At 35.9% G+C, this 26,246-nt stretch overlaps 1 protein-coding gene and 1 long non-coding RNA gene across 3 annotated transcripts in view; one reads left to right on the plus strand and one right to left on the minus strand.

Moving 5' to 3' along the window:
• LOC120770337 overlaps positions 1 to 25,848 on the minus strand; it is a 77,909-nt gene extending 52,061 nt beyond the window's left edge. The window contains exon 1 of the long non-coding RNA XR_005704929.1: positions 25,073 to 25,848. This is a non-coding gene — a long non-coding RNA (uncharacterized LOC120770337). The remainder of the gene's footprint in view (positions 1 to 25,072) is intronic.
• LOC120770334 (UDP-glucosyltransferase 2-like) lies at positions 9,483 to 20,438 on the plus strand. Of its 2 annotated transcripts, none has more exons than XM_040097730.1 (6): positions 9,483 to 9,660; positions 14,588 to 14,859; positions 18,700 to 18,917; positions 19,004 to 19,156; positions 19,225 to 19,863; positions 19,927 to 20,437. In XM_040097730.1, the coding sequence occupies exons 2-6, from the start codon at positions 14,590 to 14,592 to the stop codon at positions 20,201 to 20,203; spliced, it is 1,557 nt and encodes a 518-aa protein (XP_039953664.1). In that variant the 5' UTR covers positions 9,483 to 9,660; positions 14,588 to 14,589; the 3' UTR covers positions 20,204 to 20,437. The 2 variants fall into 2 exon arrangements, with proteins under 2 accessions (XP_039953664.1, XP_039953663.1); XM_040097729.1 differs by lacking the exon at positions 9,483 to 9,660 and adding an exon at positions 9,799 to 9,826 and having other exon boundaries at positions 19,927 to 20,438.
• Positions 25,849 to 26,246: the final 398 nt, after the last annotated feature.

Below are 26,246 nucleotides of genomic sequence, written 5' to 3' on the forward strand. Positions count from 1 at the left end.
CATATCAATCTAGAAAAAAAATATTTCGACGAATTGGTTTCCCGCGCGAAATTTAAATTAAAAAGTAGTATAATTATAGAAACAGTTTGGATAATAATATAATGGATATAATTTTAATTGTGTTTCAGAATTCAGATTGAGAACATTCTTGTCGAAAACCATATCCGTGTTTCCGCCTATTGAAATGATTCCATCCTGTCATTTCAGCTTTCAGAAAGTATACTCGAAAATACGACCTTCGATAGCAATTAATATGCCATCTACACGATCACATAGGACTTAGACCTACTCTCAATTCTATAGTTCCATTTTGCACTGAGCTGTCAATCTCTACGTCAGTCAGTCAAAGCAGTGACGACAACATTATGTTATGTTATGGAGCAAAGCATGATTATAAGTACAAATTAGTTTAACTCCTATAAAATTGTTATGCTTGAATCACATCCGAATAATTTGCATGCCAAGTTACGTAAAATGCGCACACGCAACTGAGGCACGCTCGCAATTGTAAATGATACGGAAGAAACACTGTTAAATCAATTTTCTTATACATACATATTTTGGCTAAGAAAGATTAATGGTGATTTTTAAGGAATTATTTTTATGTATTAAGCGCTTTATTTAATTACATTTCACCTTGTGTGCATAAAATTGAAGAACATAGTTGAGGCATTATGAAGGAACCTAATGGAATCAACCTCCGTAACTCTATAAATTGCTATATTATTATTATTTAGTGTTTAGTTTCAAATCAGTCAACAATATTTTTTCACTTTGATGATATAACAATTGGGTTTAATCGGTCATTTTTTACCTCTAGCTGATATACGAAACTCCACAACGGCGCTTTACGTTGAAATATAAACAAGAAGTAGCCTTTTTATAATCAAATTTGTCAGATTTAAAACAAGGCATTTGTGACATCATTATGTATTTTACGTGAGTATTCAATATTCAGCTGTTTGAAGAATTCGAAATTCAAAATAGAATTTTATTATGCACCAAAATATTTTGCGATTTCGTGACCGTAGTTCAAATGAAAATATTTTGTAGACTGGTGTATTGTATAATTTAGTTGATAATTTTGCTTAGAAATGAATTTAGCAAAAACAGTTAATAGAATAATAATATAAAAAAACTGATTGGCATGCCAAATACTAAGTCAATAGATAGAGAGAAAATACAAAAAAAATTCAATATAAGAAATGGATTTTGATCGTTGAGTTTATAAGACAACTCTCTGTGCTATCATGTTGATCATTTAATTATATACATGTATTTTATAGGGTCTCCGACGTTTCCTGTTCAGGGTATAAAAACAGCACTAAGTAAAGTAAACCAAGTAAGGAACTTTCAGGTACATAAGGTTAGTTATACGGGGTCTAGAGTAAGTTTTCACCCGATTATATTCATTCTAAGCCCAAAAATGCATCCTTGTTAGAAAAATATGCTCTCTCATTTTTATTAAGTAAACTCACTCATATTTGCTTATATATTCGGTATAAAATCACCTGGAAGTTCGAAAATCTGTATATTAGGTAAATGGAGGGTATTAACCCGATTCAACCCATTTGCAGCACACAGACATACTACTATCAGGAAGCGATTCTCTCTTAATTTCAATTATACATATGTATATCTCACACATTGACCGATATGTTCGGTAAAAGATCAACTAAAGGTCTACATATTCGGTACCCAGAGGATTGAACAGTTTTGGTTAGATTTGGGCAGTTTTGGTCATAAGGTGGCATACTTTAAAGGAATTATTAGTGCAAAATTTTATCCCGTTATTTAAATTACCTCTTGATTTGTACACAGGAAAGTAAAACAATCAAGTGGAATTTAAAGTTATGTTATATGGCAAGTGAGCGATTCCTCTCAATTCTCACTGTCAGTAGAATGTTATATACAGAATTTTGTTAAAATCGGTCAGACGGGTTTCGAGATATGTGTTTGAACCCAAAAGTACTTATTACAGGGCGGGGCCATGCACACTTTTTCAAAATATTTCACCCACAGGTGACCCTTGCGATCCTCTGTGCCAAATAACAGTTCTATATCTTAATTTACAGATTAGTTATATGGAACTTTATAGGTTTTCGGTTAATGGCGTTTTGTGGGCGACCATTTACGAACTCGTAATTTTTTTTACTAATAAATGCGCATAACAAGTTTCATCAAGATATCTTATACATCTATTACAGCTTGCACGGACGGACGGACAGACAGACAGTCAACCGGATTTCAACTTTTTCGTCATGCTGATCATTCATGTATACATAACCCTATATCTATCTCGCTTAGTTTTAGGTGAAACGTACAACCGTTAGGTGAACAAAACTATTATTCTCTGAAGACACATGTTGTAAGAGTATAATTTGAAACAGCACAAAATAAATTAAAACAAGAAAAAACGTTAACTTCGGCTTATAATATACCCTTCACAGTTGCATTTCCTTTAGTAACTATGTGTTTAAGTAAATCTAGAGACGTAACCGGCCAGTGGTTTTCATCCAAAGGAAATCATTTTACTAGTTCTTTTTAGCCAGGTATAACATTAAGGTTATTTAATAAAGAAAGTGGATCTTTTAAACGTTTATAGTTATTTCAAATTTTAAGAAGGTTTATTGTTAACATAAATTAATGAAAAAAAAATTATAATATTTATATATTATTACATATACACTTAAAGTAAAAAAAAACGCCGATTTGTGTATTACCAATGGAAATAGTATTTGTATAATAAAAACAAGGTCCGTTTACATTAAGCTGCTACTAAATGATTATATATGTTTCCATAAGCTGTTATCAGTTTTAAGGCTATTCATCCAACAATAACAAAAATAATACGGAGTTTATGTGTAACACATGCAAATGCCCATTTTGGTCAATACGAATTCCCCCACTTATGTGGCAAATATCGGTAGTTGTATTAAAAACATATAAATTTTTATGCTTGATTTATTATTTTATTAGCGAATTAATAAGTTTTTAAAAATATTCATTAAGATAAAAATGTTTTAAGCGAATTTAATAGCGGGTTTGACCTCCTCTTGCTTTTATGACACATTCTACTCGAGATGTCATGCTCTCACACAGTTTGTTAACAATTTCTGTTGAAACATCATCATACCAAGTAGTTTCGATTATTTTCTTCAAAGTACTGATGTTAGTCGGCTTCTGATGGCGTATTTTTCTTTTTAAAATCGACCACATATTTTCAATGGGATTCAGGTCCGGACTATTTCCCGGCCATACCAGTGAGTCAATTCCCAAAAGAGTCTTATATTCCTTTACCTATAAAAAGATTATTGTTGTATTATTATAATTTTGTTAAAAGAAATTAGTTAAAATTTCTAGATTCGATGGTAAACCTACCAACTTCGACCGGTGACAAGGTGCAGAATCGTCCTGAAATATAATTTTTTTTCGCGCTCTGACAGCTGCTCAATCGTTGGAATAACACCTTGTTTAATGATTTCAATATAGACAGATGAGTTAACGTAGCGTTCGATAAAAAAAATCTTTCCAACTCCATAACTCGTTATCGCTTCCCAGACCATTATGTATGGGGTATGCTTCACCGTACTCTGCACGCAGTTGTGACTAAATCTTTCATTTTTTCTGCGGCGCACTACGCATCCTGCATCTGAGCTAAAAAGATTTATTTTGCACTCGTCTGAAAAGATGACTTGTGCCCAATCGTTGGTGGTCCAATTTCTCCTTTCCAGACACCAGTTTAAACGGGTGGAACGCATTTTCGCTGTGAGAAGTGGCTTTTTAGTGGGTCTGTGAGCTAATAAATCTACTTCTCTCAAGCGACGCTGCACAGTTGAAGTGCTAATCTCCATGTTATGACCATTCTTTAATTCGCAGCAATTTCTGGAGCAGTTTTAAATCGATCACGAAGAGCTATCTTGACGATATCTCTATCGTCACGCTCAGTTGTTTTTCGTGGACGCCCACTTCCAGGACGGCGTGATAAGCTCTCCGTTTCCAAATATTTCTTCCAGAATCGTCTTACGGAAGATTCATTGCAGTGAACCATACCCGAAATTTCGACATTTGATAAGTTTTGCCGCTTATACGCAATTATATCAACTTTTTCTTTCTCGGATAATACCATTTTTTGTTGACTTTCGTTGTTTTCACACCGATTGCTAGGCATTTAATATATTCACCGGTACGAAATATTACAAAAAAAAATCTAATTAAAGCAACACTAATAAAGGAAACGAAAAAGTTCCGTTACGCATTTCAAATGAGGAAAAAAGCTCCGTAACAGGAAAAGTGTTGCTGTCGGCGTTTTTTTTGACTTTAATATTTTTTATGTCATATATATATTTACTGTTTGCTTTATAAAAACACAGACCAGAGAAGGTTACATTATTTCTATGAACAATAACTCATACCAAATTTCGTGAAGATATATCGTCAAATGTGAAAGTATTCCATACAAGCCCCTGATTCCGATCGTTCGGTTTGTATGGCAGCTATATGCTATAGTAAGTTTATCTGAACAATTTCTTCGGAGATTACATTTTTGCTTTAGAAAATAACATATACCAAATTTCGTGAATATATCTTGTCAAAAGTGAAAGTTTTCCATACAAGCATTTGATTCCGATCGTTCAGTTTGTATGGCAGCTATATGTTATAGTGGTCCGATATCGGCAGTTCCGATAAACGCGTAGCTTCTTGAAGATAAAATGACGTTTGCAAAATTTCAAAACGATATCTTAAAAACTGAGGGACTAGTTCGTATATATACAGAGAGACGGACAGACAGACATGCGGACATGGCTAAATCGACTCAGCTCAACATACTGATCATTTAAATAAATATATCCTTCATAGCGTCTCCGTCGCTTCCTTCTGGGTGTTACAAACTTCGTAGCAAACTTAATATACCCTGTTCAGGATATAATGAGTGCAAGCAAGAACTTGTGAATCGCCTAGAGAGATGTCTGGCTACATGTACTGTTAATGTACATAATGTTCATCAGACAAATCATTACTTATTCATGTTTATTTGGCAAACTTATTTAGATGACTTTGGGAAATGCTCGAAGCTATTTAGTTTTCCTTTATTGTTATTGTTGAGCTAAAATGTACATATCGTTATTTCGAAAACTTATCTTGCCAATTTGGGCGGCACTCAAATACAATTTAAGAGGGAAATGTACACCATGTTTTATTGAATAGTTTCAAATAGGTAGCATCATGCTTTCTGGATTCAATTCAGCTTCGTTGTTGCTCTTACATAGACATTTTTTGAATCTATTTCGTTTGGTCTAAAAAAGGCAATGTCAAATGGAAAGCGTTTATCGCTTGAAAATATTGGAAAATTCAACCAAGGCGCTTTCAATAAATGCCATTTTTGGCCATAAAGATTTGCAAAGTAGTCGGTTTGTTGTAACAAAGTAAATTTAAAATCGAGTTTTGCTTTTCTCATGAATTTCATTTTTATATTTTAATGATTTAGTGTTGTTTACAATCTATTGGTATTCAGGTATGTAAATGACGCGTATTTTCATTTCAACCCTGAACGTACTGTTAATGAATGCAAGACTATTATCGCCGCTCTGCTATCTGAGTGGATGGTCACTTCTCTGAAGGAGGCTGCACTGCGGAGCAGTAAATCAGATTCTACCTTAATGGCTGCAACTTCGGCCTGGAAGACACTGCAATAGTCATGAAGTCTGAAGCTGGAGTTGATAGAGATCTCCTGACAGTAAACCATTCCACCAAGCTTCACCAAGCTTTTTGACCCATCCGTAAAGAAACTCACTACACCTCTCCTCCCACCCACAACTCCCTCGCCGGTATACGCGTAGAGAAGAAACCGAGAGAGTTCGAATTGGCGACTCCATGGTCGAAGTGATCCGGTATAAAGTCAAAGTGAGTGAGGATGGAGTCATGTGTTGAAGTTCACGCAAGTGAGGAAAGTTCTCTGATCGCCATTCACTTGGGAGTGGCCAGAAACGATTCTTTTACACATGGCTCAAGCAGCTCACTACTTCCGGTCTTTGACCAAGTATCCTCTGGGTAACCTAAGAACATCCGTTCGAAAGCGAGCTAATGCGAGAAGGCGAAACATCCCCCACATAGGGTTGTGCGCTGGGTTTGGGACCCGCCACATAAAAATCAGTACCAATGAAAAAGAAAAAGCATCCTCGGATGAGAGACCCCCCTTTTGATGACGACCGGACCCTTAATTGGGAAGATCCGCTGCCCAGCTGGTTATGTCCTCGCAAAAATAAAGGCTGACACCACCGCCGTCCAAGAAATGCGATGGATGGGACAAGGACAGAGACGAGTAGGTCCTTGTGACATTTACTACAGTGGCCATATAAGGAGCGCAAGTTTGGTGTTGGATTCGCGGTGGGAGGGAGACTCCGTCGCCGAGCACTATCATTCATTCCGGTGAATGAACGTCTAGCCACAATCCGCAGCAAAGCGAGGTTCTTCAACATATCGCTGATTTGCGCCCACGCCCCGACGGAAGAGAAGGACGATGTGACCGAAGATGTCTTTTATGAGTGCTTGGAGCGCACTTATGAGAGCTGCCCCCGCCACGATGTCAAAATCGTGCTTGGCGACTTTAACGCCAGGGAGGGTAAAGAAGGTATCTTTGGCACTACGGTCGATACATTCAGCATCCACGACGAAACATCCCCAAATGGGTTGAGGCTGATTGACTTCGCCGGGGCCCGAAATATGGTTATCTGTAGTACTAGATTCCAGTATAAAAAGATTCATCAAGCTGTCTTCGGATCGAAAAACTACCAACCAGATCGATCATGTTGTGATAGACGGAAAACACGTCTCCAGTGCTTTAGATGTGCGTGCGCTCCGAGGTCCTAACATCGACTCGGACCACTATCTTGTGGCAGCCAAGATTCGCACCCGCCTCTGTGCAGCAAAAAACGCACGCCAACAAACACAAGTAAGGTTCGACGTCGAGAAGCTGCAATCACAACAGACAGCCGAACGATTTTCTACTCGCCTTGCGCTCCTGCTCTCTGAGAGCACTCGTCAACAACTCGGTATAAGCGAACTGTGGGACGGCATTTCAAACTCCTTACGTACAGCTGCAACCGAAACCATAGGTTTTCGGAAAGTGCAAAAGAACAGCTGGTACGACGAGGAGTGCCGTGTCGCAGCGGAGAGAAAACAGACTGCTTACCTCGCAACGTTACGATCGACCACTACACGTGCGGGATGGGATAGATGCCGAGAGTTGAAGAGGGAAGCGAGACGCATTTGTAGACAGAAGAAGAAAGAGGCCGAAAGCATGAAGCGTGAGCATGAAGAGCTTGATAAGCTGGCCGACAGGGGTAATGCTCGAAAATTCTACGAAAAAATGCGGCGGCTTACAGAAGGTTTCAAGACCGGAGCATACTCTTGTAGAACCCAAAAAGGTGATCCAGTGACCGATGCCCAGAGCATACTTAAATTATGGAGGGAACACTTCTCCAGCCTGCTGAATGGCAGTGAATTCATAACGCCAGGAGAAGGCGAACCCGATTCCCCAATCGATGACGATGGAGCAGACGTTCCATTTCCCGACCATGAGGAAGTTCGAATAGCAAGCTATTCAAACACGGCGGCGAAGAACTGATAAGGAGCATGCATCAGCTTCTTTGTAAAATATGGTCGGACGAAAGCATGCCCAACGATTGGAATTTAAGTGTGCTATGCCCAATCCATAAAAAAGAGACCCTACAATCTGCGCCAACTACCGTGGGATAGGTATTTTGTGTGAAAGACCAAAGCCCACCGTCAACAAACTAATTGGACCTTATCAGTGCGGCTTTAGACCTGGCAAATCAACAACCGACCAGATATTCACCATGCGCCAAATCTTGGAAAAGACCCGTGAAAGGAGAATCGACACATACCACCTCTTCGTCGATTTCAAAGCTGCTTTCGACAGCACGAAAAGGAGCTGCCTTTTTGCCCCGATGTTTGAATTTGGTATCCTCGCAAAACTAATACAGCTGTGTAAACTGACGCTGAGCAATACTCCGTCAGGATCGGGAAGGACCTCTCCGAGCCGTTCGATACCAAACGAGGTTTCCGACAAGGCGACTCCCTATCGTGCGACTTCTTCAACCTGCTTCTGGAGAAAATAGTTCGAGCTGCAGAACTTAATAGAGAAGGTACCATCTTCTATAAGAGTGTACAGCTGCTGGCTTATGCCGACGATATTGATATCATCGGCCTCAACACCCGCGCCGTTAGTTCTGCTTTCTCCAGGCTGGACAAGGAAGCACAGAAAATGGGTCTGGCAGTGAACGAGGGCAAACCGGAATATCTCCTGTCATCAAACAAACAGTCGTCGCACTCGCGACTTGGCCCTCACGTCACTGTTGACAGTCATAACTTTGAAGTTGTAGATAATTTCGTCTATCTTGAAACCAGCGTAAACACCACCAACAATGTCAGCCTGGAAATCCAACGCAAGATTGCTCTTGCCAACAGGTGCTACTTCGGACTGAGTAGGCAATTGAAAAGTAAAGTCCTCTCTCGACGAGCAAAAGCTAAACTCTATAAGTCGCTCATAATTCCCGTCCTGCTATATAGTGCCGAGGCTTGGGCGATGACAAACCGATGAGTCGACGTTACGAGTTTTCGAGAGAAAAATTCTGCGAAAGATTTATGGTCCTTTGCGCATTGGCCACGGCGATTATCGCATTCGATGGAACGATGAGCTGTACGAGATATACGACGACGTTGACATAGTTCAGCGAATTAAAAGACAGCAGCTACGCTGGCTAGGTAATGTTGTCCGGATGGATGAAAACACTCCAGCTCTGAAAGTATTCGACGCAGTACCCGCCGGGGGAAGCAGAGGAAGAGGAAGACCTCCACTCCGTTGGAAGGACCAAGTGGAGAAGGACCTGGCTTCGCTTGGAATATCCAATTGGCGCCACGTAGCGAAAAGAAGAAACGACTGGCGCGCTGTTGTTAACTCGGCTATAATCGCGTAAGCGGTGTCTACGCCAATTAAGAAGAAGAAGAAGAAGAAGGAGAGTGAGAATTTCCGAGTGCCAATGAGGAATATAGTAATTTTTTTTTACATTTTTTCGGATAAAAGTTGGTTTTATACAGAATTTTGAAAGTGAGTCATTTCCGTGTGCAGCCGAATTCAGTGAACATTAAAAAAAAAAAAATTCAAAGGAAAATAAATTGATTTAATTTAGTGTGTGTCCTTCCTTATCTAATGTCACAACTAGAACATATTTCTAAAAATAAATACAAAAATTTTTAATTTAATTTTGACATAAAACTGGCCAAAAAACCCATGGTTTTACAAAAATATTACAAGTGTGCTATTTCTCTGCGCACAGCTGTATATATTGTGTTTGCTTGCGCGGCTAGTACAAAATTTTTTATATAGTATACTGTGTAGACATACATATGTGTTTGAATATTCGTGTTTACTAATGTTGCTTAGCCGGCACTGCCTTGATTCAGTCAGTCGGCGAAGAAAGCTGAAGCGATTCGGTTATCTCATGTTGTTTCTTCACAAATCCACTGTCCTCTAATTTCTTGTAAACGCGTGTGTTCGGTGTGAAGGCAAGAGTGTATATCTACATACATATATAAATATAAATATTCGTTTGTGTTATCTGCGTTATAGAGCGTGGGGTGAGTGAAATATTAGTTACGCGTGAAATTAAAATAATTTTTACACGTGTTGTGCCAATTGGTAAATGGAAAATAATTCAAACACCTACAAAAGCCGGTATGCGAAGAAGTTGCGGTTGGTTTAAGGAAAGAATTTGATCTTCAAAAGTACAAATGTATACACATTGTATGTGTGTACTTTCTACTGTGCTCTTGACTTTGAGTATTTGCCAATCGCTTGTTATCAAATAAATTACATTACATCATTGGTGCTTGCAGGTGTTGGTGCTTTATATAATCGAAATGAAAAACTATTAACAAAATAAATCAATCAATAACTCAAAAATATTAATAAAATACAACTTTGCTTCCGCCGGTTTCCAATAGATGTTTCTAGGGTCAAGCAAGAATGATAGAATACAAGATTACGACGACCGCCATTACGAAACGTCATAGTTCCGTGTTGAGAAGAACAAGAGTGAAAAACTGTCAAATGGCTTGCAAATTGTAAACAGAAAAGTAAACACTTTTGTAAATTCGCAAAATATTATTAATTCTTTCGATTTTAATGAAAAGTTTTTGTGAAGCGATTGAATATTGTTGAGTGAAACGATTTGAATCATTTCTAAAGAAATATATCGGCCTATTGATAATAAAATTGTCTATTAAGTTGTGATTCAAATGGAGAAGACGTTTCTTGTGTTGTATATAAATATATACATATATTATAAGTTCAGATGTATCAGATGTATGAAATTATGATAAAAGAATTGTGAAATTATTAATTTAGTATAAAATATATCATTTCTTTTGCAAAATAACACCAATTTTTTGGCAACTTTTAAATCGGCCGGAAAACTGAAAAAACTCGTTTTCGATCCTTTAATTGCATAATAATTATTACAACAAGCCACTGCACATTTCATTTTAAAAAATTAATATATTTATGCTTAGAAATTTAAATAAATACAACAGTACACTTACACTGGTTTTCTTCATTTGAACAATTTCTACACATGCTACTCTATTTATTGTGGATGTGCCTAAAACTAATTATATACATATTTTCTCGCAACAATATTCTAAACATTCCACTGAAATTTTTCCTGCAAAGACGAATGAATTAATATTATTTTGGGAATTTCAAAAAGTGTTTACTTTTCTGTTTACAATTTGTATGCATTTCTATGCTTGTTCTGCTCAACGCAAAACTGTGACGTCACGAAATTGTTGAACAATTTATTTGTTTTTGTAAGAATTGTCAAGAGCTAAACCGAAAAAAACTAACCTTAAACTAGTGTCGTAATCTTGTATTCTATCATTCTTGGGGTCAAGCACTGGTCGATTAAATCGATTAAAGCGTTTTATATCGATCTTGGACATTTGTGTCAACACTAACCCAACAAATTATTTGTAGAGATCTGTTTGCATCCCAAACTTATTCTGAACTGAAAATGTCACTTTTTGAGCCGAATTCTCGACATTTGCGAGAAATTTTGCTTTTCTTTTTTAATTCCAAGAAAAGTGCGGCTGAGGACCCGTCCACGCTTTACCGAGGCTGACACATACATAGATAATACTATTACTCTATTACTACCATCTATATGATTTCTATTAGGTATTAAAAAAATATAGATTTTTTGTAAAGCAACTTGTGTTAGTTTACAAAAAAATGGATCATGAAGCATTTCGTGTGTTCATTAAGCATTGCTTTTTGAGGGAATAAGGGAAAACACTTTTGGACCGTTTTTATACAATAAAGCCTTAAATTTACAAAAAAAAAACAGCGGAAGCAAAGTTGTAGACCTAATAAAATAAAAGCAATAAAAGTTGTTTTCTCTTGTAAATGCTTTATATGCGTTTGCCATAATATTTTTGTTAACGAACCATTATTATTTTATTTATTTAATTGCGCATAAAGTCAGATCAAGTTAATTTGTTGTTTAACGTAATTTTCTCTAAATAGCTTTCCTTATTAAAAAATATTAGAATATTGACTTATATTAGAAATCATTTTTGAAAAATTTAAAGTTTTGAAAATAAGTGTTGACTCCTATTTGATACGATTGTGCTTCTTTCTGCTCTCCTTCATTTCTGCAATCCAAACATCGTTATAAGTTATTTGAAATATGTATTTTTCAATTTTAAAAATTAAAAAAAATTATAATTTATAAAATTTAAAAGAATTTATTATTTTAAAAAATAAATTTTAAAAATTTAATAATGAATTCAAAACTGTATAATCTCTGATTTACAAAAAAAATATTGAAAAAATTGTTAATAAATATAAATTTTTGGTTTTAATTTTTAAAACTTTTAATTTAATTTTATAACCCTGAGCGATTAAATAACTAATATTTAACTAAAAATAATAAAAAAATGTTTACTAAATAAATAGATTTTTTTACAACCATGAACTGATATTCAATTAAAATAAAATAATTAATATCTATAACAAATATTTATCCAAAAGCACAATAATTAAAACAAAAATATAGCTTTTAAAATTAAAAAACAAAAAAATAAAGATTTAAAATTTATTAATTAATAAACTTAACAGAAAGAGTTATTTTGTAAAAATGGGTCAATATTATCAAAATTTTTTACATTGATATTGGTATTTAATTAAAAATAAAGTAAATAATATTTATAATTAATATTTAATGAAAACGAAGTTCCTAGGTCTTTTTTTAAGTGTAAACATTAAAAAAAGTAATAATTAAAAAAATTAAAATTTGGATAATAAAAAATAAGAATTTAAAAACTTATTTACCAAATAAATTTAAAAAAATTTTACAAAAATTTATTCAATTAAAATAAAAGAAATAACATCTATAACAAATATTTAATGAAAAATAAATTTCTTCAGTTTAAACATTAAAAAACTTAATAATTCAAAAAATTATAATTTTTTAATTAAAAAAAAACTTATATAAATATTTTATTAAAAATTTAACAAAATATATGTTTTAGAAAAATGGGTTAAATATTTTCAGAATTTTTATTATGAAGTGGTTTTCTATTAAAAATAAAATAAATAATATTTATAATAAATATATATTGAATAACAAACTTCTTTGGTCTTTTTTTTCTTTTGAAGTTTAAACATTAAACAAATTGCTCTTCCGATCTAATTATTATTTAATTAATAAATTTAACAAAATGTGCTATTTACAAAAATGCGTTAAATACTGTTAGCAATTTTTAATTTGTAATTGTTATTAAAAATATTATTCATGATTTAAATAAGTTTTTCAGTGGTTTCTTTTAAATTAAATTAACAATAAAACACAAAATATTAAAAATTAAAGAAAAATTAATATCAATCAATAGGTTTAACAAAACTTAATTTTTAGAAAAGTGGGTTAATTAATAACCAAATTTTTTATATTTACAAATTTATAAATTTTGTCGAAATCGGTCAGTCGGCTCCCGAGATATGGGATTTCACTAAAAAGTAGGTCACCATTGTCCAATTTCTACCCCGGTCCCATTCCGGCAGCAAATTTTTGACTCTCTCGCGCATTTAGTTATTGATTTATCGCGCTTTTAGTAGTTATGAACAGTACCGTTATATGGGGAGTGAGCGTTTTCATCCGATTTGGTCCTTTTTCACACTATAAGCAGGACTTCTTGCAAAATTCATGCTGAGTGAATTTGGTTGTTGCAGCTTTGATGGTTTAGGAGATATATGCATTAAACTTATTAGATTCCGAGAACACGCCCACTTTTCAAAATTTTTCCCCACAGGTGTCCCTGGCTAATGCGATCCCTTGCGCCAAATATGAGTTTTTATACCCTGAACAGGGTATATTAAGTTTGTCGCGAAGTTTGCAATACCCAGAAGGAGGCGTCGGAGACCCTATAAAGTATATACATATATAAATGATCAGTATGTTGAGCTGAGTCGATTTAGCCATGTCCGTCTGTCTGTCTGTCCGTCCGCCCGTCCGTCTGTATATATACGAACTAGTCCCTCAGTTTTTAAGATATCGTTTTGAAATTTTGCAAACGTCATTTTCTCTTCAATAAGCTGCTCATTTGTCGGTACTGCCGATATCGGACCACTATAACATATAGCTGCCATACAAACCGAACGATCGGAATCAAGGGCTTGTATGGAAAACTTTCGCATTTGACTTGGTATCTTCACGAAATTTGACATAGATTATTGTTTAAGGCAAAAATATAATCTCCGAAAGAATTGTTCAGATCGAATTACTATAGCATATAGCTTCCATACAAACTGAACACATAGTTACTAAAAGAAATGCACCTGTAAAGGGTAGATTAGCTGCGATGCAGCCGAAGTTAACGTTTTTTCTTGTTATATCTTTATTTGGTGCCTGGTTATGGCACTTTATATGTTTTCGGTTAATGACGATTGGTGGACGTGGCAGTGGTCCGATTACGCCCACCTACGAACTCGAGCTTTTTTTGTACTAAGAAAAACAACCGTTAGCTGAACAAAACTATAATACTCTGTAGCAACTGGTTGAAAGAGTATAAAAATAATAGTCGAAGCACTTGTCAAAATTTTGGGTTTTGACAAAATGGCGGCTTCGATGAATCCCGCAGTTTTGAAAAAAATTTACTCATCGGCTCTGAAAATATTATTTCGAAAAATGTGCATTTATAGTTATAGCACCCACAAAAACACTACGTTAAAAAAAATGTACAATTCGCTGATATCTCCGAAACTATTTATTTGCCGGATAATGTACTTATGTACATTCGCCATATTTATATGCAGAAAATATTGATATTTGAAATATACAAGTGGAAATAGCCCACAAATTTAGTTTTTTAATTAAAAAATTTGTTTTTTTAATACTTTATCAAAATTTATTTCAATTTTTTATTGGTACTTAGATTTCTTCGAAAAATGTCTTTTTTAATATTTTTTTGAAAAACTTACTCAAAATATTTCTTTTATATTTTTTTCTAGGGATGGCGGGACAAACGACCGGCCACTTATTGCTGTTGCTTGGCCTTTGTTGCACACTGGTGCAAGCCAGTTACCCACTCAAAATACTAGGTTTATTTCCACACCCAGGCATTAGTCACTTCCACTTCTTCCACCCCATTATGCGGGGCTTGGCCGAGAAGGGTCATGATGTTACTGTGTTAAGCCATTTTCCCGATAAAAGCCCGCCGGCACGTTACAAAGATCTGCCGTTAACACGCCATGAAAGTTTGACGAATAGTGTGGACTTGAAGGTAAGTCAAAGCCTCGGCATAATTGAATGAAAGAAAGACCAGTCTTTCGCCGCGCAAGTACACCTAATTCTGTTTTTACACGATAGAATGGTTCCCGAGAAATTCGTGTAAAAAAAAATCGTGTAAAAAAGATACTGGCCAAGTACAAAAATAATAGATTGGTTCTAGACCTCAAAAAATAAGTTAAAATTAGACTAAATAATATAAAAAAAATATTGTTGTAGTTATTTTAAGAATTTATTTTCGTTTTAATTTATTAAATAAACTAAATTATAATAAAATAAATTAAAATTTAGATTTCATAAAAAAATAATATCAGAAATTCATTGCCAAAAAACTTAAATAACATAATGATAATGATGTCTGATAATAAACGTAAACGTTTGCGAAAGACTACAATATCACTGCCATCACTGGAATGATTTTGTTGATCATTATCATTTCTAGCCGACTGTGTTGGGACATCAGTAGATTTTTGAACGAAATCAGTTATCTTAGATTGAGTTTTATTTCGCGTTAACCCATTATAAACTTCCCTGTAAGATGCCATTAATGATTTCAGTTCATCGTCATGATCATGTTGTTCAAAATGACTACCTAATTTTGTAGCGAGATCAAGACCTTCTTTAATTAGAGATGCTTTCAAAATTGGACGATCTCTTTCGTCACTGTCACTATGTTCTTTATCATAACGAGTCTCAAGGGTGAATTCGATAATTTCATTTTCGCTCAAGCTTTCATCTACCAACAATTCTTCTACATCTGCTAACGATAGGTCATCGAATCCATCCCCACCGATTGCATTGGCCATTGTTATTATATCAGCAAGTTCAGCGTTATTATCGATAACAGGATCTTTGCATTTTACGCATTCTGGCCAAATATTTTTCCAACACGAGTTCAAAGTTGATGGCTTTAATAAATCTAACGTGATCTTGACTTGATTAATGCAGTCCATTATAGAAAATTTTTTCCATTCATCTATGACTGATGATTCCTTATAATTATGAAGTTTTTCTACAACATAATGAAATGAACTTCTTATGTAATACGTTTTAAACGTAGCAATTATCCCCTGGTCTAGTGGCTGTATAAGGGAAGTGGTATTAGGCGGCAAAAAACAAAATTGTACGTTTGGGTGCTCCAAAACTGGATGGCCTGGTGCATTGTCTAGAATCAAAAGAACTTTAAATTCAAGACATTTTTCTTTCATTAGCGCCTAACTTCTGGGATGAAGTGCTTCTGAAACCACTCTGTGAAAATTGCACTGGTTACCAAAGCCTTTTTGTTCGCCATCCAGTGTACAGGCAATTTATTGAAATCTACACTTTTCATGGAACGTGGTCTTAAGGCACGATGTACTAGGAGTGGCTTAAGAATACGTTCTCCTGAAGCATTGGAACAAAACAACAACGTAATACGGTCCTTTGCTACTTACTTACTGTTTTCTGCGATTTTGCTACATAAGTTCTTCTAGGCATTCTCTTCCAAAAAAGGCCGCTTTCATCTAAATTCCAAACTTGGTCTGGAGTATATTCTCCATCTTCAATAATTTTTTTTAGTTTTTCGGGAAATTCTTTTAGCAGCCAATTCATCAGCGGATGCAGTTTCTCCTTTAATTTTTATATTGTGGAGAGCGTGTCTTTTAAAACCAGTCATCCAACCAGTACTTGCGGAAAATGCATGTTGTTTTGACTGAGATGATGTATCTGGATCAATTTCCTGATACGTTTATAGATTCTAATGCTATCTGCTTGATAGCAAGTCCGTCTACTGGTATTCTCTTTTGGGATTTGTCTTCTATCCAGATTACCAAAGCTTTTTCCATTTTCTCTTTAACAACATCCCTTACATACGATGATGACTTTGCACTTAATTTTGTTCCAGAACATACTGATGCTCTAATTGCCGTTTTATTTTTTTTAATTGTTCTTACAGTAGCTTCATGGATTCCGAAATTATTTCCCACAACCGTTGCGCCTTGTCCCGTTGCAAGTTGATCTAAAATTTTGATTTTGTTATCTAAGCTGATCGCTTTCCTCATTTTTAATGCAGGAGAATTATGTAACATGGGTATGGCTACCAAAATATATTTTATTAATCAAAAATGCAAAAATCTAAAATTAAATATTTGAAACTAACCTGTTATTGGTCTACCAAAATTATATGAGCTTCTACTTTATTTTACTTAGCACTTGTTAAAAATCAGCAAAAACTAACGATCTTTCAATTATAATTGTCAAATAGGAACTAAATTGTGTGTACAATACATTATGTACGTTTTTACTTTTTCAATAATTCGGGGAATCCCGCATTTCCAGAAATTACACAGAAATTAAACAGAAATTACGCATACATAGACATAACTCAGAATACACACCAGAATTATTTTAAGTAGAAAAAAATTCATTGAAAAAAAACGTGTTAAATCCAATAATTCATGTAAAAAAAGTAATTTTGTTTTTTTTGTATTCGTGTTATTTCAAATTATGTCGTGTAAAAATAGAAATATTTTTTCGTATTTACTCGTGTTATTTCAAATTCGTGTAAAAATAATTCGTGTAAAAACAGAATTAGGTGTAACTGCTTTTAATTGCTTACTAATGATGAGAGTGCAAAATTTTAGTTTATGCGGTTAATATTTGTACGATTTTGAAATACTCGTTTGTGTGTAGCTTCTGTCGCTGATGTTTTAATGTGTAGACACAAATGTATAATCTGTAAGTGAGTGTGTTGGTTGAAGCAGTGAACTTTGTTTGCGGAAATACTACAAAAGCATTGCCTTTTAGGTTAATGCCATTGTGTATTAGGGTGGTCCTAAGGTTAAGGCTTTCGTTTTTGTTGGCAACTCTTAACTTACTTTCCATAAAAGTCTTGGTACAACTGATTTGAATGGACTGTTATGTTGAAAAGGGGGAATTTCACAATTCAATATTGTTGCTGTAAATCAAAAGTTGTTTTTAATTTTGTATTCGAGCCCGTTGAGTGTTTTATGTTGCCAAAACCAAATAAAAATTTAAGAAATTAGCGATGCTAGACAACGTAGCTAAGGATCGTACATTCATTAAACGCATAATTACTGGTGACGAAACGTGGGTTTATAAATATGACTTTAAAAATGTTCAGCATTCAACCGAATGGCACTCCAAGAATGTGGTGATACCAAAAAAAAATTCGCCAAAAGCGCTTAAGGCCATCCAAGCCAAGACTTTTAAAAAGTGTATGGAAAATTTTATTAATTGTTAAAATAGGTAAAAATGTTGTTTGTTTTTGTCAGACCGTGTCAAATTTGACCAGATGGTCGAGGTCGTAGGTAGGCACAGTAAACGTGCTGTTTCGATGGGGTCGGACCATAGAGAGAGAGAACTCATTGCATGCTGGACATACATATGCTTAATATATCGGGGTCGATTCTGGATAAGTAGTTTAATCTGCTATCCAGGACGAAGGGTCACAAGGGTCACACTCGGTTCTCGTTGACTGCAATGGGTGGTTGTTTGACTCTAAGTACGCCATTTACTGAGGAGTCGATGAAGGTGTTTATGACTCCATTGTGAATGGCGGTCAGTGCATGTCTGAAGTTAGTTGCGTCCGAAGTCTGGTCGGCGTAGTGTCTTATTTCGTCGACGTAGTTGAGAAGGCGGTTCCGCTTCAATCAGGTGACTGCAGGGATAACTTCTACACCCCACACCCAACAGAAAGTTCATTATGAGGAGTTCTCGAGGAAGCGAGAAGGGTCGGAGAGATAGCTGCTTACTTTTGAGCACATGCCATCAATTAAATTGCCCATATGCCCTCCTCACTCTCTATTTAGTTTTAATGTGATTCTTTACGTTCTAGTTCTTTGAAACGCAACACTTCTACAATCACTTTGTGGAATTCTTTTTGCTCCACGAATGGGGGAAGGACGCCTGCAATCTCACATTGCGCTCCGATGCTTTGGCACAGGTGCTGCGACAGCGCCAACATTTCGATGTGATCATAATGGAGCAATTCAATAGTGATTGCATGGCAGCGGTGGCACATCAACTCAAGGCTCCATTCATAGGGTTGAGCAGGTGAGCGTTGTTGTCTTTGTCTTATAATCAAAAGAGCGCTAATTGCATTTATAATAATTGATTATTTGAAAAACATAAATATTTAGTTGTGCTATGTTGCCTTGGCACTACGATCGCGTGGGAATGCCCATGGTACTATCAGTTATGCCAAGTTTATTTATGGGACAATCCGAGGGCATGGCATTCGGCGCTCGTCTCGCCAACTGGTTTACCGATCACGCCATGCGTTTCCTTTACGAGTGAGTAACAGCTATTCATGGGTCTAAAACAGTACTTTTGTAATAATAAAAATATAATTTATTTTCAGTTTTTACACCACGCCCACCATCGATGCCATGGTACGCCACAAGTTCGGACACGATATGCCCTCGGTTGGCGAATTGGCGAAGGAAACATCAATGTTATTCGTCAATCAGCATTTTTCTTTGAGCGGTGTCAAACCGTTGCCACCGTCCGTTATCGATCTCGGCGGCATACACATACAGAAGGCCAAGCCGCTGGATCCCGAACTGCAAAAGTTCCTCGATAATGCCGAACATGGTGTGGTCTTCATTAGTTGGGGTTCTATGATACGCGCCGACACTTTGCCGCCCGCCAAACGTGAGGCTATCGTACGCGCTGTGAAGCGACTCAAACAACGAGTGATTTGGAAGTGGGAGAACAGCACTCTAGCGAACAAGCCGGATAATCTGTATGTTAGCAAGTGGTTGCCACAACGTGATATACTCTGTCATCCGAATGTGAAGGTGTTCTTATCGCATGGCGGTCTAATGGGTAGCTCAGAGGCAGCTTACTGTGGTGTACCGGTAGTGGTCACGCCCATGTATGGTGATCAGTTTGTGAATGCGGCAGCATTAAAGTACCGCGGTATGGGTGTGGTGCTGAAATATGGCGATATCACTGAGAATTCAGTGCTACGTTCAATAAGAGAGGTGTTGAAGAAAGAGTAAGTGAAATCAGTGCAAGAGATTGTGGAGTGAGGGCGTTTTATATATTTTTCTTCTTGCAGATATATGGATAACGCCAAAGCGGTCTCATTCTCCTACAGACATCGTCCGCAGAGCGCACTCGAGGCCGCCATATGGTGGGTGGAATATGTCGCAAAAACCGAGGGTGCGCCACTTCTTAAAGCTCACGCCGTGCAAGTATCGCGCTTCGTTTACTACTCTTTGGATATTTATCTATTCATTGCTGCCATCATATTCACATCAGTTGTGAGTTGGAGCTTTGTATGTAGTAGATGGTGCTCGCGACGTCCAAAGGCCGCTAAACAAAAGTCAAATTGAACAAGGAGGTGAGGATTTCAGATTGAGAGAGAGTTAGTTAAATTTAAATTTAGACAATAAATTTAAATTTAAGCATTATTTGCTCCCTTAAATATATTAGTTAATTGCAATGTAGTTATCAAAATTAGCGTAATTTAGCTCATAAAGAGCGTGGAAGAATTTCGCCAAAAGAAAAAAAATAAACTACATTTTGTTTAAAATAGTTAAATTAAAAAAACAAATGAAAATTGTTCACAACTCCCAAATAATTTTTTATTTATGAGGAAATCTAGCGAAGCACTTTAAAAAGCACCCCAGTTTTAAAAAAGTGCGCCAAATTTAAAAAAAGTCAGTCAGTTTCGTATAGCGAGTTGCCAAAAAAACTTTGACGAACGTTTACTAATCGTTCCATCTTTATTACGAGAATTCAGCTTATGGTCAACATAATCGGCCTATAGAGCTTTCTATTCACAACATATAGCAGCGGTAGCTGAGAGTGTACACAAAGACCGTGGAGAGTCGATTCGGCGCAGTTCGCACCAACTCGGATTGACTTGGCGCATTTTACGTCGAGATCTTAAATTGAAAGTGTGCAAAATACAGCTTGTGCAAGAATTGAAGCCGCTCGACCTTCTTATGCGACATAGCTTCGCTCTAAGGGATCTTGAAAAGTTCCAAGAAAATCCGACATTGTCGAGCCAAATTTTTTTCAGCGATGGGACTCTTTTCTGGCTCTTTGGTTATGTAAACAAGCAAAATTTGCCGCATTTTGTACGAAAAGAAACCTGAAGAGTTTCAAGAGCTGACATTTCATCCAGAAAAAACAACGGTGTATAATCATGGGTCCATATTTCTTCGCCGCAATTTCTGGTCGTCAGTGAGCACTTTTGAGACCATCTTCGCGCACACCTTGCGCATGTTCAATGCTCCGTCACAATGTCCTGAACCACAGATTTTGATAAATTTAACATCGGGCAATTAAACGAATACTTAGTCGACGGTCTGAGTTCAAAACTTTGCGCACACGAGTCACATTGTTGGTGTTTGCCAAAGTCGCAGGTCTCCCAGCACGGTATTCATCACCGACCTCTTCCCGACCCTACAAAAAGGCCTGGTGCCACCGGAACACACCACTTCATGCTAAAGCAACATCTTGTATTAAATGTCTCTATCGCAGATTCACTGAGTTTCACACAGAATTTAATCACGTACCTCTACTCTAACGAACGCGGTATTTTCGGCTTGCACCACTCACAGAAACACGTCGCGCTTAAATGTTTGTCCTGACTCTCCAGGTATTCGGAGACAAGCAGCCGCTTGTTTGTTAGCTAGGAGCTGACAAACCCTGCAATCATCAATGCCTGAAATTGATATTCGTGATCTCGGCGACATTTGGTTTCAACAAGACGGCGCCACTTCTCGGACATCGCATCAATAAGTGGATTTATCGAAAGAAGACTTCGGTGAATAGATAATTTCACGTTTTCGGCCGGTCGATTGGCTACCAAGATTATGTGATATCACACCGTTAGACTTTTTCCTGTGGGGATATGTAAAGTCTACAGTCTATGCGAACAATCCCGCTTCGATTCAGACATTGGACTCGACGGATGGACCATCTAAGACTTAGCCGCGGCCAACATTTAAAAGAAATATTCAAAAAATAAATGCTGAAAAAGGTTCTTTCGAATGGTAATTTGAAGTTTCTATATTTTTTTTTTAAGTAGGGAACCTCGAAATAGATCACTCTAAATCTGTGGACCGATTTTACACATTTTTGCATTAAACTATAGCATGTTTGGCTGAGAAATCTTACATATTGGCCAATCCGATATTTAAAAATTTTATATTAGGCATATGGAATATAGGGATATTGACCCGAGTTTATCTATTTTCGGCATTACTGCATATTATTAACATAAAAAGATGCTCACTGGGGTTCACTAAGGTATCAGTTTTTGAAGGCGTGGCCGAAATATTCTTTTATAAATATAATTATCATTTTTTGGCGAGTTGCCCAGATTTCAGTATTGAGATCATCATGTTGTCTTGCCCGTGTTTTAGCCTTCCAAAATGACTTTATCCTGTCATTTCTTCTCGAAATAGCAATGATCATGTCATCTACGCGATTACATCGACTTGGACCTAACATAAATTCTATTGATCCATTTCTCTCTGAACTGTCGATCTTCATGTCAGACATTATAAGCATTTTATTGCTATGGAGTAAAGTGGTATCTATAGTAAGTACAAATTAGTTTGACTCCAATAAAATTACCAAGCTTGAATCACATCCGAATAATTTGCATGCAAAGTTACGCAAAATGCACACACACAACTGAGGCAAGCTCGCAATAATAAGTAATGCGGAAGAAACACTGAATGTTTAGTCTAAAATGAGTCAACAATATTTCTTCACATTGAGCTCAGCCAATTTATTTATGTAAGTATTCCAATTGTAACACTCAAGGTTTTTCTGAAAGTATATATTTTTATTATAGGCTGTGCATTGGGTTTGGAAAAAGATGATGATGATCACAGCATTTAAGGGCATGCACCTTGAATGTCTGGTCCCTAAATTGGAAAGGTGCGGTTGAAGAGCGCCTATGACAACTGCCCCCGCTACGATGTCAAAATTGTGCGTGCAGATTTTAACGCCAGGGTGGCAAAGAAAGCATCTTTGGTACAATATTTGGAAAACTCTTCTCCAAAAGGGTTGAGCCTGATCGACTGCACGGGGGTCCGAAATATGGTTGTCTGTGTCTTTGATGTGCGTATCTTCTTATCCCAAAGAAACGCGCTCGCCTCTGTGCAGCAAAGCACGCCCGTCGACAAACACAGGGAAGGTTCGACGTCGAGAAGCTACAATCACACGTTTCTCTATTCGATTAGCACTCCTACTCTTTGAGATCACTTATCAGCAACTCGGGTCTTATCGAACGTAATGTATAAAAGACTGCAGATCACCGTCAACAAATTGATTGGACTTAGACCTGGAAAATCTACTATCATCCAGATTTTCATCATGACCCAAATCTTGGAAAAGACCAACACACCACCTATGGTGTGACTTCTTCAAAATATTGCTGGAGAAAATAACGGTCACAAAAAAATCCACAGAATCACTCTTGCCAACAGATGCTTCTTCGAATGGATGAGAATACTTCAGCTTTAAAGGTATTCATAATGGGATGAAATTGGGTAGTAACCACAAACACAAAGTAGAAAAAAAAAATGAAACAAAAATTGTATGAAACCTGAGATCTTTTCTAGACCTTCTATAGCAGTGATCTACTCTAGGTGTTTACGGATGACTTCCTACAAAATAAATTTAAATCTTAATAAAACAAGCCGCTGGGATGATATAACAGTTTAATCGGTCATTTTTTGCCGCTATTTTGCAATTTTTTATGACCGTTTTAGATTAAAATTTTTTTTTAGACTAGTATCATGTAGTTGATAGTTTTTCTTAGAAATAAAATTAGCAAAAAAATTAATGGAAAAGTAGTAGCAAACAAAAAACTGATTGGCATGCCAAATACTAAGTCAATAGGCAAAAGCGAAAATTTAAAACAAAAAATAGAAAAAACGTTAACTTCGGTTGCACCGAAGCTAGAATACCCATCATAAAATATTAATTTTGTTGGTCAAGTTTATATGAGGGGGTAGTTTGTGTATATACAGACAGACGGACGGACGGACTAACGAATATGTCTAAATCGATACAGCGCGTCATACTTTATACGGTGTTCGAAGTTTCCTTCTGAGTATTAAAAATTTAATATACCCTGCTCAAGGTATATAAATCATCGCTTTATAAACAGCACAATGTAAATTATAATGTGTGTAAGCAAGAAGTGGTAAATCGCTTAGAGAGTCGTCAAGGTACCTGCGCTGTTACGTACATAAGCATGAACATCAGACAAATCATTACTTTATCCATTTTATTTGGCAAACTTATTTAGATGACTTTGAGAAGTGCTGGAAACTAATTAGACTTCCTTTATTGATATTTTTGATAAATTCGATATATGCACATACCGTTACTGAGAAAGTTTTTCTTGTCAATTTGGTGGCGTTCAAACACAATTTAAGAGGGAAATAAACATCGTTTATTTATGTATAGTTTCGCTAATTTTGGACAATGACGAATCTCATTCTGTCTGGATTCAATTCAACTTAGTTGTCATTTCTGGCCAAAAAGAGTTGTAAATCAAGGTTTTTTTCTCATCAATTTTCTGCTTATATTGTGTTGATTTTGTGTGATTTACTATCTATTCGTATTCAGTTATCACTCAAAAAACGTATTTTCATTGATTGAAATTTTTGGAAAATTTGTTTTTGAATCATAAAAACAATACAAAACAGCTGATTTGGCATTAAAGATACAATTACTTTTGACAATTGTAGGTTTTTGGGTTATCAATTGCTAAACATCAACAATGTGCAGTCTCCATTGGCAATATAGATTTTCAGCAATTTTAAGTTACCTGTCGAGATGCCCCGTTAAGATACAAAGTTATAAGCAAAATATATACATATGTATGTATAAGCCATAAGCTATAAACAAAACATAAACAGCTGATTTCACCAAAACGCTGAGTGCACGCGAGAGTTATAAAACTAAAAAGAGAGAATGATAGCCACGAATTCTCTTTATAACGATATATGGTGGTTAAAAAAAGAGATTATCAAGCAGAAATTCATAAACATAAACTGCAGGCTGTGGCATAAATAAATCTTTATGAGCATTCCAACAAAGAATACACATATGTATTTATATCAAAATATGAAAATACTAATTGATAAAATAATAGTTGTAAATAAGTTATCTACAACTAACCTTTTTTAGTTGTTGCAAAATAAATATGCCCATTGGTGTCTACTTACCTATTTTAGAAATAAACAAATCTTGCATTATAGAGAGAAATATGGTATATATGTATGAGATACGTTCTGTTATGGCTTTATAAGTATATTGGCCGGTACGAGCGGCGCTCTTAACAGTTTAATATTTTAATGCAACCGTTTCTTTCTTTTTTGCGTTAATCTCTTTACTAATCAAGTGCTCGCTGCGTTTACAGCTGATTTTGTTTTGCCACTTTGTTTTTATTTGTTGTTATTGGCGCTGCAATGCAGAAAAAAATGGTGGCAAACGTAAGCGAATACATAAGTAAAAAGAAAATTGCAATACATCGCTTTTTCACCGCCGATTTTAAAATACTTCGAGTAGCCACCACCACAAGTCGTACAATGGGCAAGGCCATTTCGATGCATCTCGTTGTAAGTTATTGTCCTGTTCTTATTGAGCATTTTTTACATTAATGCAATTAACACTGTAATTAACGCACATTATGTCATTCTGCTGCGGCCGTAGTGCGTCAACAAAACCTTGACAATGTCCAAACTGAAGCCCTACCGCTCATGTTACACATAAGATTTTCCGTTTCACATAAAATTCAACTTAAATGTTTTATCGTTAATTTTATTTATACTCTACTAAATGGCAATTAACTTCACAAAACTTGATAAATTCCCGACCGATCAACCGACTAACGACGTTTGCAATTTTTATGCAAACAATTCTTTCCAATTCGATTTCAGCCGGCGAACTATGGTTTGCAAACAATAGTTCTCTACTAGCTGGCAATGCTGTTGATAAGAGTAGAGAGTGGTGAGAATCTTGAAATGTGTGTACATGCTGCCGTATTTCATTTCTACATTGAAAGGTTGTTTGCTGACAGGATTAAAGCAATGACCAACCTCAAGTCGATCCTTGGTTAAACAAAAAATATTCATAATATGTACTTTATGTACACATTTCGCTAAGCACTCATACATACTTACACATTTCGCTAAAATATTTGCCATTTTGAGCAGCAAGTGAATTAAAATATTAATATTTATAAATACTCTTATAGAAAACTGTAATTGTATTGCACCACTAACAGTGTAATGAAATCACCACTTCCGTTCAATAATTTCTGCAACTAGTTGTAGATATTTAAATTTTAGAAATCATTATCATTTTATTTCTGCATTTAACAATGCGAATTCGTTTAAT

The sequence above is a fragment of the Bactrocera tryoni genome, chromosome 3, assembly GCF_016617805.1.
Source record: "Bactrocera tryoni isolate S06 chromosome 3, CSIRO_BtryS06_freeze2, whole genome shotgun sequence".
Lineage (NCBI taxonomy): Eukaryota > Metazoa > Arthropoda > Insecta > Diptera > Tephritidae > Bactrocera > Bactrocera tryoni.

Excerpts from the sequence above, each read along its gene's own strand:
- LOC120770334 (XM_040097729.1), top strand. Across the intron at positions 19,157-19,224 it reads GCCATGCGTTTCCTTTACGA|TTTTTACACCACGCCCACCA; the intron begins GTGAGTAACAGC and ends ATTTATTTTCAG. Across the intron at positions 19,864-19,926 it reads AGAGAGGTGTTGAAGAAAGA|ATATATGGATAACGCCAAAG; the intron begins GTAAGTGAAATC and ends TTCTTCTTGCAG.